General features: G+C 42.6%; 1 protein-coding gene across 3 annotated transcripts in view; it reads right to left on the bottom strand.

Annotated features, from left to right (window-relative positions):
* PHF21B (PHD finger protein 21B) overlaps positions 1-13,062 on the bottom strand; it is a 281,511-nt gene extending 268,449 nt beyond the window's left edge. For 2 of the 3 annotated variants that reach the window (XM_069228266.1, XM_069228267.1), the window contains exons 1-3: positions 12,559-13,062; positions 12,068-12,100; positions 11,694-11,759 (exon numbers count right to left, since the gene is read on the bottom strand). In XM_069228266.1, the coding sequence (XP_069084367.1) occupies positions 11,694-11,759; positions 12,068-12,100; positions 12,559-12,612 (153 nt within the window). In that variant the 5' untranslated portion in view covers positions 12,613-13,062. The remainder of the gene's footprint in view (positions 1-11,693; positions 11,760-12,067; positions 12,101-12,558) is intronic. The other variant, XM_069228268.1, reaches the window with a different exon arrangement.
* Between the last annotated feature and the right edge of the window lie 772 nt (positions 13,063-13,834).

Raw genomic sequence — 13,834 nt, 5'->3', positions numbered from 1 at the left:
AGGCAGAATGGATAATACTCAAATGATAACTTAGGGCCTGATTTGGAGTTTGGTGGATACTCTGTCACAAACGTGATTATATCCCATCCGACGTATTACGATTCAATTATATACTATGGAAATTGTAATACGGAGGAAGGAATATCCGTCACGTTTGTGACAGGAGTAACCCCATCGCCAAACTCTAAATCAGGCCCTTCGTTTTAAATTCTGTGCCCCATCACAAAAGAGTATCAAGGGAAACAAGGACCCTCCACAGTCCTTTGCTATCACACTTCCAGTATTTGAATAGTCCTAACTACCAGATTAACAGTGGGAGAATCGCTTTTTGAGGTTTTAGCCACTTCTGGCAGAGTATAACCTGTGGTACCCATGTTTTTCATGCCTTTTAAAAACACGTCCCATTGAACTTCTGCATGAATATCCGATCCATAATTGGAAGCGTTGCAACCCCCACTTTTGTAACTTATTGCTATTCACAAGCCAAGACCTTACAAAGTTTGCAAAATTAGTATCACTGGAATAATTATTCTCACTACCGTGAAGGAAGCTCTCCTTACAGGAACACAGTTACATTGGCTTGGAAATAACAGGGCAGTATAAAGGGTTAAGGGATCAACAACACTACCATGGACTTTAAGTTTATATCAGCAGCAGTCTCCAAAGGCACACTATGACCAACCTGCAAACTTGGACCTAATTTTTCAGCCCTTTTGTTGCATTTCTGCTTGTTATGGTCTTGTTTGAAACAAGAGCTGGCGCCAGACAATTATGTGAGCATCACTAGGAGGGGCTTTGGCTCCGTCCACATGCTGGGAGCCAGGAGTACATGTTTTGACTGGGCAGAGGTTATGTACTTCCACAAAACAATCCTTTTCCTCTACACAGCTGCGATCATTGTATTTATTTATCCAGCAGCTACGAGCTCAAACTTTAAGGGGGTCACACACGACAACATAATATTATTAAATTTATTTGATAAACTATCCTGTTATTAACACATTACTGACATATTATGTTATTGTGCTATTCTTGCTTTTTAGATACATATATTTGCTCATTACTTTTCACAACTGTTGGATATTTCATTGGCCAATCATCGATGAATCAGGCTAGGTAACACAAGGAAAAGAGCAAGGTTTGCCCAAGGTTGGGCAGCTCGCATCAGGTAGAAAGTTTTATGGAGCAAGAAGATCAAAAACAGACAACAGAAGGGAAAAAACAGAACTTCTTTTTGTTCTGAAGCTTCGCTATGCAGAGCTAACTGTGGCCATTTCACACACCTTAAGTATAAAAGTATCGTCAAATTGAACCCTGGAGAAAACAATTAAAATAGAATCAACATCTGGGAACCTTCAATGAAGCTCATTGTCCAAAGTGGAAACACTATAATTTTGCGTACATGAAAAAGTATCTATAAACGTGTGCTGAGCCTGACGATCCCTTGCTTTCTTTGGTGCTTTATCGTAACTGTTCATTGTCTTGACTTTCGGAAATGTCTACTATTTACACAGCGGTTTCATTTATTTTTATTTTAAGTCTGTGGTGGAAGATATATAACTCCCCCATATCAGCATATTGAATATGTTATAACCGAAACATTGTACTTATGTTACTTCTTACATAAAACAAACACCCCAACTGGCAATTTCAGTAGAAAGATAAAGTAATATTAACATGTTCCTCACAGCTGCAAAAAACATAGTTTTGAAAGATACTGTTAAGGGGCCTACTGAAAGTCTTGTTGTTTGCTTTAATGACCCACTCCTATTGGGTGGTAAACTGGGCTTGCACAAATATGACTCCGAGAGCACATTTCTGAACTTCAAGCCCCTATAAACAAATTCAGTCCGTTAATCTGTGAAGAAAGACTAAGACAAATGCCCCCTTCTCAAGAAAATGAAAACACACCTTTTCAATATGGCCATCAGAAATTGAGATATTTTTATCCTCATATACAGCTTTAGACATCCTGGTTTTGAGGGTTTCAACATCCTTTCTTCCAACCTCCACTCTGTACATTCTCTTGTCCTACTGATGCATGGCCCCCGCCCCTTACATTATTGAAGTGGATCCCACTGTTTAAGTCATTATGAATGCTCAATAAGTGAAATAAACACTTACACACTCAAGAGAAGCAATTAATTTAACAATGCTCAGTCAGACAAAGTTTGTTGCAGGCATATTGATATGACTTTGTGGACTTCTGTTTATTACATGAGTGCAAAAGGCTCATAGAAGAATGTAAAAGGAAGCTTCAGAAGGCTCAGAATCAACTACTTTAGTGCGCCATTCTGTGATTGCTATTCATTTTCTTTACAACATATATTTTAAGCCTTATAACATTTGCTCAATGATAACAGAGGCAGAGAGCAGGCGCTGATCCTGTGGAAAAGGGAGGCTTTTAGATACAAAAAAACAATTGGCTACACTCAAGCATGAGGGATTGAATAACAATAGCTATCACTGGTCATACAACAAGTAAAGGCTTACTTTCAGAAGTCGTGTAACACTATTTAAGGTTGTATATTGAAATAAGGCAAAGAGATACAAATAATGTTTTAGTTTAAAAACCTCCGGAAGGACTGTAAAGGCCCTCAAGCGGCAATGAATTTAAGTGTCAGCTAAAAGATGCTTTGGTTTCATGATAATAATACTTTATGAATTACATCATTATTATAGGTTGAACTGGGATATGCTTGCAACATAAGACTCGCAAAGATACCTGGCAAATGAGGGCTTGCTAGTGCTGTGAGGGTTACTCAAACTGCCAAGCGCAGGCCTGCCAGGACCAGTTGTGAATTTGCAGTTAAGAACTTAAAACATGTTGGAACTACCCTGCTAATGTAATTTAAAAACGAATACTACAACTGTACTAATAATGTAATTGACAAAACATTATGATAATAGTTTCCTTTAACATAAAGGCAGAAAACACAAAGGGCATCATTCAAACTATGGAACTTAGAATACTCTATAACAAATGTGCATTAAAAATATGGCACTTTTACTACAGCAGACAGGTTATCCACCACGCTTTTACCAAGTATCCTCTTCGCCAAACTCTAAACAAAGTTCAAAACGTTTTAGCTCACTGTCTCTTGCATGCCACTTGATCAACCGATTGAGATTCCCAAACCTATAACTTTAATTATACCTTATTACATTAAGTAGCTACATACCAAAAATCTTGAGTGCTATTAGCTACTTTATAAAAAATATAATTAAAAATCCTAAATAATACTTTATAATGATATATTTCAATGATGATATGCCTCTTTGGAACCAAGGTAGATGACCAAACCATGGGCATGTCACAACCTCCATAATCACTTAATACCTTTCCCGTTAAACACTTGGCACACAAAATTATCTGATATGTGTTTGGGTTATACTTCTATATGTTGTGATGCACACCTCTGCCGTGGCACAGATCTAACAAAACTTTGCAACACAATAAGAAAAAATAACCTGAATACTTGGACTTATGCAGGGGATGGTTTTAACTTGTTCATTTTTTTGGATTAGAAATTTAAATGCATATAGTCACTGGCTCACCAGAAAAATAGAAATTCTACACTCATGGGAGTACTCTTTGAATGTATTCAAATTTACTACTTTTTAGAATTCACAAATATTAGCAATAGTAGGCTTGGAAAGCTAAGCCATTCTAAGGTTTCCAGGCATACTACTAGCAATCCAAATGGTGATGAGATGAATACATATGTAGCCCCTGGCAATCCCACCGGATAGCATTCTAAACCATTGTTTTTCACACTCTGTGCCATTCTGGAGAGAGGGCCAGGTTCAGTGATTGGCAGACTAAGTAAAGACAGGGTAGTGGAGGACTTTACTGATTTTGCCCCGCCCGTCAAATTTAGAGATGTCCCCTACCCGTGGATATCTCTAACATTGGAAGGAACAGCTGTCATGGCAATTGCTGAAAATATAGGAAAAGTTTGAAGGGCAGCTCTGTGAAACATGAATGATAGCTGTCAAACTTTTCCAAAGTTTTTTATTTTTCAAACACAAACTCCCAAAGTGGAAGTTTGCTTTTAAGAAATTTTAAAAAAACGAAGGACTCCCATGTTTTCTCTCATAGTGTGGTGGACATTTTTTATTTTTTTACAGTCCCTAACCACCAGGATATTCCCAATAGTGACAGACAATAAATAGTAAATAGGGCGGACGGTCAGATGCCTTACCTCTGACTCACCTACTCTGTGGCACCACCGGGGGGACGTTTTACAACAATGGAGAAAATTTTACTCCATCAGCATAAAAGCTGTGGTCTGTCTGACTGAAAATTGGGCGGTGGGGACAGGATACTTCGTTGAAGTTTCAACTGAGTGTTTGTCTGCCAAAACCTAAATCAGTGCCATATTACCACTCAATTCAAATCAGTGCTGACCCTGCTCCTCGTGGGAACAGTCCATCTCGAACCTTAGTTACCTCAATGATTCTAACTACAGTCAACTGTTTTTTTTAGGTTGGAAATTTGGGATTCACTCCTTTCTCCCAAATTTTGCTACCTAAGCTAGTGACATTTGTTGAGCTTGTATTTTGCCATTAGTATGACCTCACAGCACTGAGATAACCCAGGAACCTTCCACATTGGTTGTAACAACACCATTATTACATGAGTCTGACTAGGTTTGTGGAGCTGTAAAATCAGCGAGGTGTGTGTGGCTGTTCTACTGTTTCCAGTAAGTGTGTCAGTCAAAATGTCAGTGTGTAAAAATGTTGGATGGGTGTTGGCCATGTATACCATACAAGATATACTACAGGGGTAATTGGAGAAAGTGAGTGCTGCTGGAGTATCATAATAGCCTTCTATTGGTCACTTTGGGGGTCATTCCTACCCTGGCGGTCTGAGACCGCCAGGGTAGGGGACGGTAGAAGCACCACCAACAGGCTGGCGGTGCTTCTGGGGCTATTCTGACCGCGGCTTCAGAAAAGGGACCGCCGGCTTCCCGCTGCCCCTGTGAATCCTCCACGGCGGCGCTACAAGCAGCGCCGCCATGGGGATTCCGACCCCCTTCCCACCAGCCTGGTTCTGGCGGTTTTCACCGCCAGAACCTGGCTGGCGGGAACGGGTGTCGTGGGGCCCCTGGGGGACCCTGCAGTGCCCATACCACTGGCATGGGCACTGCAGGGGCCCCCTAACAGGGCCCCACATTGATTCCAAGCAGACACTGAAAATCGCGACGGGTGCAACTGCACCCGTCGCACACCGGCAACTCCGCCGGCTCCATTCGGAGCCGGCTTCCTCGTTGCTGGTGCTTTCCCGCTGGGCGGGCGGGTGGCCTTTTGGCGGTCGCCCACCAGCCCAGCGGGAAAGTCAGAATGACCGCCGCGGTCTTTTGACCGCGGTACGGTCTTCTGGCGGTTCCCGCCAGGCGGGCGGCAACCGCCGCCCGCCAAGGTAGGAATGACCGCCTTTATCTTGAAAGTATTGGATAGGCTAGATCTCTCAAATGTGTTCTGCTGTGTATCACAAACAGAGAAAGTTAGAGCCGTTGTGGGTACTTTGACTCTCAACTATATTGCACATTGGCAGTGTGCTGAATGTGTTGTTTCCTTTTATGCAAGAAGAGATCAACTCCTATCATAGTGGCTCACTTAACATGTTCCTTTAAAGGGTTTAATAGTTTATCAATGTATTTTGGATCAAAGCAGACGGACATACATATCCCCAGTACTAACTGTTACATTGTTTCAATACATAACTTCATGAAGTCATGAATGCAACTTACAACTTTATATGGGAAAGATAATGACAAAGACCAATAGTTTTACCAAAGAAAACAAACGTTCATAATTTAAAAATACATTTCTTTGTGTGGGCGGATTATGATATTGAATTATCTACAGTAAGTCAACTTTAGGACTGCCTTGTACAGGAGAATAGTTGACTGCTAATGGATATGATGGACTATACAGGCGATACCTAGCATGTTTTATTGTTATTATCAATGCAGACTTCTTCTGTGACATAATATACCCTATACACCTCGCCTCGAGAAAGCACCTGAGCATACTGTAAGCCCAAGCAAAAACTACGTCAGCTATATATTATGTAATACATCTACACAAAATATATCCATCTATCTCACATGATCACTTTACCTTAAAACTGCTAATATTTACAAATCAGTGTTTGGTCTCGAAACAAGATTTATTTTTTAAACTATTGGATGTAAAGGCCAATCTCAGCACAGACTTTTGCAGCACAGAATCCCAACAGAAGAGCAGGTCAATAAGAGACTGCTTAAAGTTCTTTGGCATATTACAGCATTACAAAATAAACAAAGTTGTTTGTAATGAGACGTTGCTCTACGCCAAACTAACCACTGTAGTAGTCTGCACCGAGTGATCACAACTGAAGTATACAATTAGGCAGGAGCTAGTAAAAGAAAAAAAAATGATTCCTTCAAAACATGTTTTTACTGCTAATGCCCTGAATTAAATTAGACAAGGTATTATTTAAGTGCTATCACACAAAATACTAGTCTAATGTATTCAAGAGTCATGTTAGACTGCTGTGACAGTAGCTGGCTGAGAGCTATATTACACAAAATAGCTCCTCTCCAATGAGCCCAGAGGTAAAGTAGGCTTATGTACCTTGTTTTATCACTGCCTTGGATAGTACTGCCTACAACTAAACAATGTTGTAGTACTTTTACTACATGCATGAGTTCTGTTAGGAGTAGCCATTTCACAGGGTATGGGAGTCATGTTTGCAACTTACTCAAGGCTAGGGTCTCTATGCTGTCAAAAGTCCCCTCAAAATCACTATCATGAATGAGGCCATGTTATGGCTCAAACTGTCGCCCTAATACACTGCTCCTGTTGCTCAGTAATAGGAAGAGGGTTGCATGTGCATTATTCATGGGGCACGACCAGTCCATTTAGCCATGATGGTGATAGGGAACACCAACTTGTGTTTACCATGACCATGCAGGAGCACTGAAAGTTGGCCTTCCGGTGCACCCTGCATAAATGCGTGTCTCATACCACTACCAGTATCTTACAATTACCGCTCGGTGTAACTTAGTGAGGGCCACAGCCACTACAAATATTAACTAATGAAAATATGCGCTATGGAGAAAATTAACGATAAGGGTTTCACTAGGAAAGGTAAAATGCAGAGGAATTAAAAAACGAAAGGCCAGAACATAGTCCTTTAATTTTAAATTAAAAGGTTCTCCTCTATTCTACTTTCCACAAAACCACTATCATCACTGTCGCGCATGCTTCTTGCATTTTCAGAGGACTGAATGTACACCGAATATGAATTCCCTCTCACCTGCCTGAAAGGCATGACAAGAATTATTGGTCAGTGTGAAAAGCTTTCAGATGTGAAAAGTGCTTTGGTTTCCATGGTTCCAGCAACTTTGACAAGCATCAGATCCACACCCAAAATTCTCCCTAACGTGAGGGTATTTACCGAGGAACACACTCACTAACTCATTCAGTAACTAAACTTCAGTGGGTACAGGCTCTATTGGGTCACCAATGTCTGGGTTAGCTCAAATATTGATGAAGTGCATCACCATAGCATTTCATATGCATGGATTCTGGGGATGTAGAGGAGTTGTGAAGTTTTATAATGAATGTATTTTTCCACGTTTTGTGAACATAAATGTTTATTAAGAACGATTGGGCGTGACAAGCAAAATGTGACCTAACATCAGGTTTCTGTTGTGCAAACATGTGATTGAAGGAACAGTTTGTTGCATTAGTTTTAGTCATCAGGTGTCCCTTCTACAAAAAATGTAGAGGTCTGTGTCAATTATTCAGAAATATTTGAAAGTATAACACAGTCCTTAAAATTGCCTAGTAAAATTATAGATGTGCATAAGACTAAGACCTACTATGGATTATATCTGGGACAAGGTGTCCAAGTTTGGTATTGGTTTAGCATAAACACATTGACAGGAATTGAAATTACTCCTAATTCAGACCACGCCAAGATGGCATTCTGTGGAAAAAGAAGCAGGATATCTGAGCCTTTTAATCGTCCTATATTCAGTAAACTTTTTCTAATCTTGCTGATTTTTTTCTCTTTGGATTTTAACTCTGGCTGCTACTGCGGTAACATCACATTCACAAGGCCTAAATCCAGAGCTGGCATATTTTTTTGAATCTGATAGTTTGAAACAGTTGCCACCACCACAACCAATACCACATCGATAGGTGACACTGGTGGACATCATTTTATACTGCACATAGTAGTGCACTTGTATTTATGTTTGTATGTATGAGTGTGGTATTTCTTTAGCATGAACACAGCCTAACTACACCAGAGCACTGTACATAGTCGAAGACCAGCATAAAGTCAACAAGTGTAACGAGAGGTAATTAGTTTGTGGAGTTTTAATTGCTAATGCATTGTGATGCAACTTTCTTTAACTCTTGACTAAGTTGGAGCAGTGTTGGGGTGGTGCTTATGAATACAAAGATGTTGATCCAGACCCTGAGTGTATAGATGGAAAAGGGCTGCTGCCTTGTTTTTTTTTTTTTTGTTTTAACTTCTTAATCTGCAGTCTGATGCTGTCCTGGCTGCAGGTGTACTGGGAACCACCAGAGATGGTGATTTTATGTAGAAGATAATTTAGGGTGATGGCTGTGATGACTTTGTAAGTGATGCAGCTGGCTTTGAAGACTGTGTCGGCCGGCAAGAGGGCCAATGGATTTCCATCAGCATGGATACAGTGTGATTATATGCTGTCAGACCCTGAATGAGTTTATGTTTCCACCTCAATGACGTTTGGTTTAGCTCTTTAACGTGTATGACCATGTGAAAGTAATTCATTCACAACTGAAAGTGAAAACATTACTGATCTCCTTTCTTCATGGACCAAAGAAGTGTGTACTAATTTTGATGATAAATATAAACAAAATAAGCGATGGGTTTTAGGTCTCCAAAAACTTGATAACCTGCTATAAAGTTAGATTAGCTTGAAAGTACATCTGGTTGGTGTCAACATGTATTCCAAACCACCATGGGTAAGGCCCCCTGTCCCAGAAAGTAACCACACTGTTAAGAATACAATGCACTCACTGGAATGAGATAATCACTCAAGTTGATTAAATTCAATATCATAAAAACAACAATTAATTTAATGTTTTTTTCAAAAGTGACTTTGATAAAGGTCTTTATGACAAGGCCTATATGCAGTTGAAGAGTGGAACAGCAGCAGAGAGGGATGGAAAGCACCAGAAAAAGTTGTACGCATTATATGAGGTCTGTGCTTAGTCAATTTGAGTCCTTTTGAGATGTAACGCCTGTTAAATATGAAGGCCTTCAAAGCTGCTCTTCCACTCATCAACAGCATATGGACCTTTTCCTGGTGAATTTGATCTGGTTTAGTACAACTTTCTAAATGTGAGAGCTCCAGCTTACAGAGTGAGGCTGCCAGTATTATATGCCTTCCAGGGACAACCCCCATGACAGTCCTGCCTTGAAAAGGCCCCAGGTCTGTGAGCCATAGTGGGCGAAACAGGTGTTGGCTGATTGGAACAACATCATGACAGGGGAAATGACCCAAGTCAGTGAATAACGAAAAGAAAGACACTGCTTCGAGTGAATTGTTTTTATGACATTGAACTGATCTGATTCTAACTGAGAAATTCCGGGGTATGCATTCTGTTCTAACTGCACAAAATAAATATGTTCTATAAACAAATTCCTTCATTACCATTTTTTCATATCTTAAAATCAGTTACGGAGTTAAATCAGTTTCCACTACGAGAGAGAGAGAGAGTGTTGCGTAAGTTTGCTACCATTGTCTCTATTCTCAGCTTCATAGCAACGCTAAGTGAAACACAATATCACAAACATACTGTAGGCTGCAGACTGTGCTTTAATCTGCAATGCCAATATGTGTGCTCACTGTGTGAAACACTTTCGGCATACTCCTATGCCTGGGTGCACTCCACACGCTCACAGCTGCGTTTATTTCTTCATTAGCTACTTCTAGGCTCAGAAAACAGGAGTTTCGTGATTAATGCAAACAGGAGCAAGATCCTTCAATGCCTCGATGCACAAACGCAAGCCCTTTCAATAACGCCGCATGTGACATTCCAATGTAGCAATATATTTTTTTCTGTCGTGACAAATATCACGGAGGCGAGGCAGAGTCGCTTAAAATACATTTTGCAATCCGTAAACAACTAGGAAGACGTGCGTTGTGCATTTCCATTATGAAAAACGCTTACTCTTCCACGGTGAACGGTTGAGTTGCTGTGAAGAATTGTTGCTGTAAACACTATTACTCGTTATAAAAACATCCCCTCGCGGTACTGCTGGAGTCAACAACTTGCTGTTTTCGCAGAAGCCCTCAGCGAACATGTAGTGTCAGATGTGCTTACAGAAAAAGGGAGAAAGTCCTCGCTCTGATTGTGTGCAGTGATTAAACATCTTTGTGCTCTGCCGAGAGTGGGGCACTCTGCCGCCCCTCCCCCTTAAAAAATGGCATCAAAGCAATCAAAATGGTAATGTTCAGCATGAATGGGGTCCCATCCCCCACCGTGAAACTCTGCAGACTTTTCTCCGTGTTAGGAAGAAAAGCGACCCCCCTTTCTTCATAAAATGGAAGCTTCCACTACCAAACTGAGAGTGCTGCTGACACATTCCCGTGGAAAGAAACTCGGGAGAGAAGCCCATTTGAAAGAGGGTCGGAGGGAGGGGCTGAACTCTTTCAGAATAAAGTAGAAATCTGCTTGATAGCCCGAGTATATTTGGGGGCAATGAGAAAGATTATGAGAGCACATAAAGGCGCTGTTCCAAGTTTAGTGCTGAAAGCTGCATTCCGTCGGAACGGTGATGGACGGAGTTCAAATGGGGGAGGAGGGGGAGGGAGCACAGAGATACGCCGAAGGGCTTTTTTATTTTTAAAACAACCTTCAAGAGGGTGTATAATGAAAGTTATCTGGTAAGGGAGGACGCTATCGGGTGAACGGGGCTCTGCGGGCTCGCCTTGAGGTGATGTATGGAAAGTGAGGAGGGCTGCTGCTCGAGTGCTGAAGGAGACAGCAGCAGAGAGCCTGGGCTAAGCATTCAATGGCATCTGTTCATGGTGCTGAAAGCTAACAATCAGTTCACGTTAGAAGGAGATGCGGCACACAAACTCCACAACACTACTCCACACACAACACGCCACTGCCACCTATGGCACCCTAACCAGCACGCAGCAAAGTTCACTACCAAATGCAGATCAGCCCTCTTAACAGGTTACATAAAAGTGAAAGTGTGAGAGTGAAGTGCTGCCAGCTCGCCGGATCACAGCAAGGAAAGTGGTCGATAAATCATTATTTGGAATGGAAACCTGAAATGGCTACCCTGCATCTCCTGGTACCTCAGCTGGGGCTCCTAGAACCCCGCCAGGGAGGGGAAAAAGTGAGTCAAGCTTAGGCGAGCTCTGCCACGCTCCTAAAACATGTCGACCGACTCAAAATGGACGCCTCGTTTGTTTTACCTTTTAAGTGCAGCTTATTTTTGTATTCCCCACTCATCGCATCCCCGCCCTCTCGACCTTCTCGCGCTCCTTCTTTCATAGAAACGTGTGCGGTTACAGGGATTTTGAAAGCAAACTGAAAATACGTTTTGACTGGAATTGTCTTCACTTTAAAAAAAATAACAAAAAAGTACATAAAGCAACTGTGTCAAAAACGATGACGTGTCTTACTTGTTTCTCATTGAGGGCTGCTATCCTGCATTGCTTTTCGTGAATTTCTTTTTTAAGGTCGCAGTTCTGCGAGGAAAAAAATGGAATTAAAAAGCAGCCAATGAAAGGCGAGCTAGGGTAGTGCATCAAGCAACGAAGAAATGCAATCTGATATTAAGTGATTTTAATACAAAATAAAGAGCACGATCATGTACTGCACGGAATGTAGGCATAGGTTTAGAAAGAGGAAAGCACAAAAGAACAAGCTAGAAATGACAGATGCGTGCTGATAAAGTTTCCCAGCCCGTCCCAGCAGTACTGCGCTCTATGACAGCAGAGGCAAGCAGGGAAGGGGAGGGAGATTCCTAAAGGGGAATTAAGTGACTTATTTTTACCTGTGGATCTTGCTTCATCTGTGCAAGCAGTTTCTAATAACACAAAGGAAAAAGAGAAGAGACAGTAAAAAGGAAATAGTTAAGGAGTTTGCAGCGGAACGGGGGTAGGAACAAAGAGGCGAGTAAACAGTGCTCATAAATATGCAGGTCTCGTCCTGCTGTGCTCCAGCAGCACAGCAGCATCGCCGCAATGTTATACGACTCTCGAAATGCAAGCCCCCAACAAAAACACACGGAGGAAGCGACACAAGAGCCCCAAAAGTAGCCCAACAGCCCTCAAAAGTACTTTGTTAGGTGCGTGGGCGCCCGATTCCGGCAGATCAGCTCCTATTATTTATCGCTGGATGCGAAGGCGCTGCCCCGAGCGGGGGCTGGGGGTAGCCCGCTCCCCTCTGATTGTGCCCCCCACACACCCGCCGGGGGCAGCTCAGTCCACATCCACGCTAAGCACACTCACTCTTTCGTGGTTTCTTTTCTCCTTCTGTATTTACCTGGTGACTCTGGATTTCCACTTTTAGGGCTTCCTGTAAGCTGTGCAATTCCATGACCCACGATCAAGTAAAAAAAAAAATATATATATAAATAAAACTCCACTGATTGCCCCGCTCAGACTTTCCCAGGTACCGTTGAAGTTAGTTGCCCCTGTTGGCAGGAAAAAACGCGACCATCCATAAAAAAGAAAGGGATGAAGAAAAAAAATCTCCCAACAATAACAATCGGAAGAGCAACTCCTCCAGCCGCACAGCAAGTTGTTCGTCTCTTTGCTGAGAGACCGGGACTCATCACTCACTTTCCGCCGCCGCTCCAAAGTCCACCCAAAGGCCCTCAGAGCGCCCGATCCGGGCTGGCGGAGGTCGATACCGCATGCAATGGCCGCTACCGGCAGGAACCGGCCCCAGGAGGCCGCTAATTTTGACCGGTAACGACTTAGAAGTAGAGGGACTATATTTCTTCAGAGTGCGCGCCTTGATTTCACTTTGCCTCGGGAAAAGTTGTGCCTAGGCTGTCAATGCTAATTCGGAGAAAGACCCGGATGAAGGGAGGGGGGAGCGGAGGGGAGGTGGAGAAGCAGAAAGGGGCCGTGGCGGCCGTTGAGCATGCGCGCTGCGCCCCTGTGACTGGGACACGAACAACAAAGTGATGGAGAAGAAGCGAAGGAAGTAGTCCCGGGCACAAGGAAAGTGCGACTTAACGAGACAAAGCCGTGCGCAGTCTCCGTGAGGCGCTATGTCGCAGCCTTCCCAGGCCGCGCTTCCCTCTGCGAGACGCCCTTCCTGGAAGAGCGAGAGGCGGCCAGCCGAGCCGGCGCTGTTTCACTCGCACGCCGGCCTCCGCAGAACCAAGGGAACGGAGTCCGTGGCTGGAAGGCCTGCAGGAGCCCCCTTTGAGGCGTGCTGGAACCGTCTGTTGCAGTCGCAGCTTTTCTTTCATTTAATTACTTTCAGTTTCACGGCAACATCCAACTACCTCCTCTAGTGTGCCAAATACACTTAATTACGATTTTAACTGTTTGAAAACACCCTAGAATAGGAAGTTTTTGCAGCCGAAAACCGCATAATACAGATTTTAGCCAATGTGTTATTTTACATTACTTAAGTTATTCTAATGGAGATGTGGGGAAGTTTTAACAACTCCAGTGTGAATTCAGGTAAATTTAGTCCCAGAAATGGGAATCCGTGCTAGGGGCGGGGGTGTTGGCGGCCACTCGCCCACATGATGAACTTCACACCATTACACACGCCTCTCGCAGACCCCCCCTTAAAAAAA

The sequence above is a fragment of the Pleurodeles waltl genome, chromosome 4_1 (genome assembly GCF_031143425.1).
Source record: "Pleurodeles waltl isolate 20211129_DDA chromosome 4_1, aPleWal1.hap1.20221129, whole genome shotgun sequence".
NCBI classification, from domain to species: domain Eukaryota; kingdom Metazoa; phylum Chordata; class Amphibia; order Caudata; family Salamandridae; genus Pleurodeles; species Pleurodeles waltl.
This window is presented reverse-complemented; position numbering and strand designations above follow the sequence as displayed.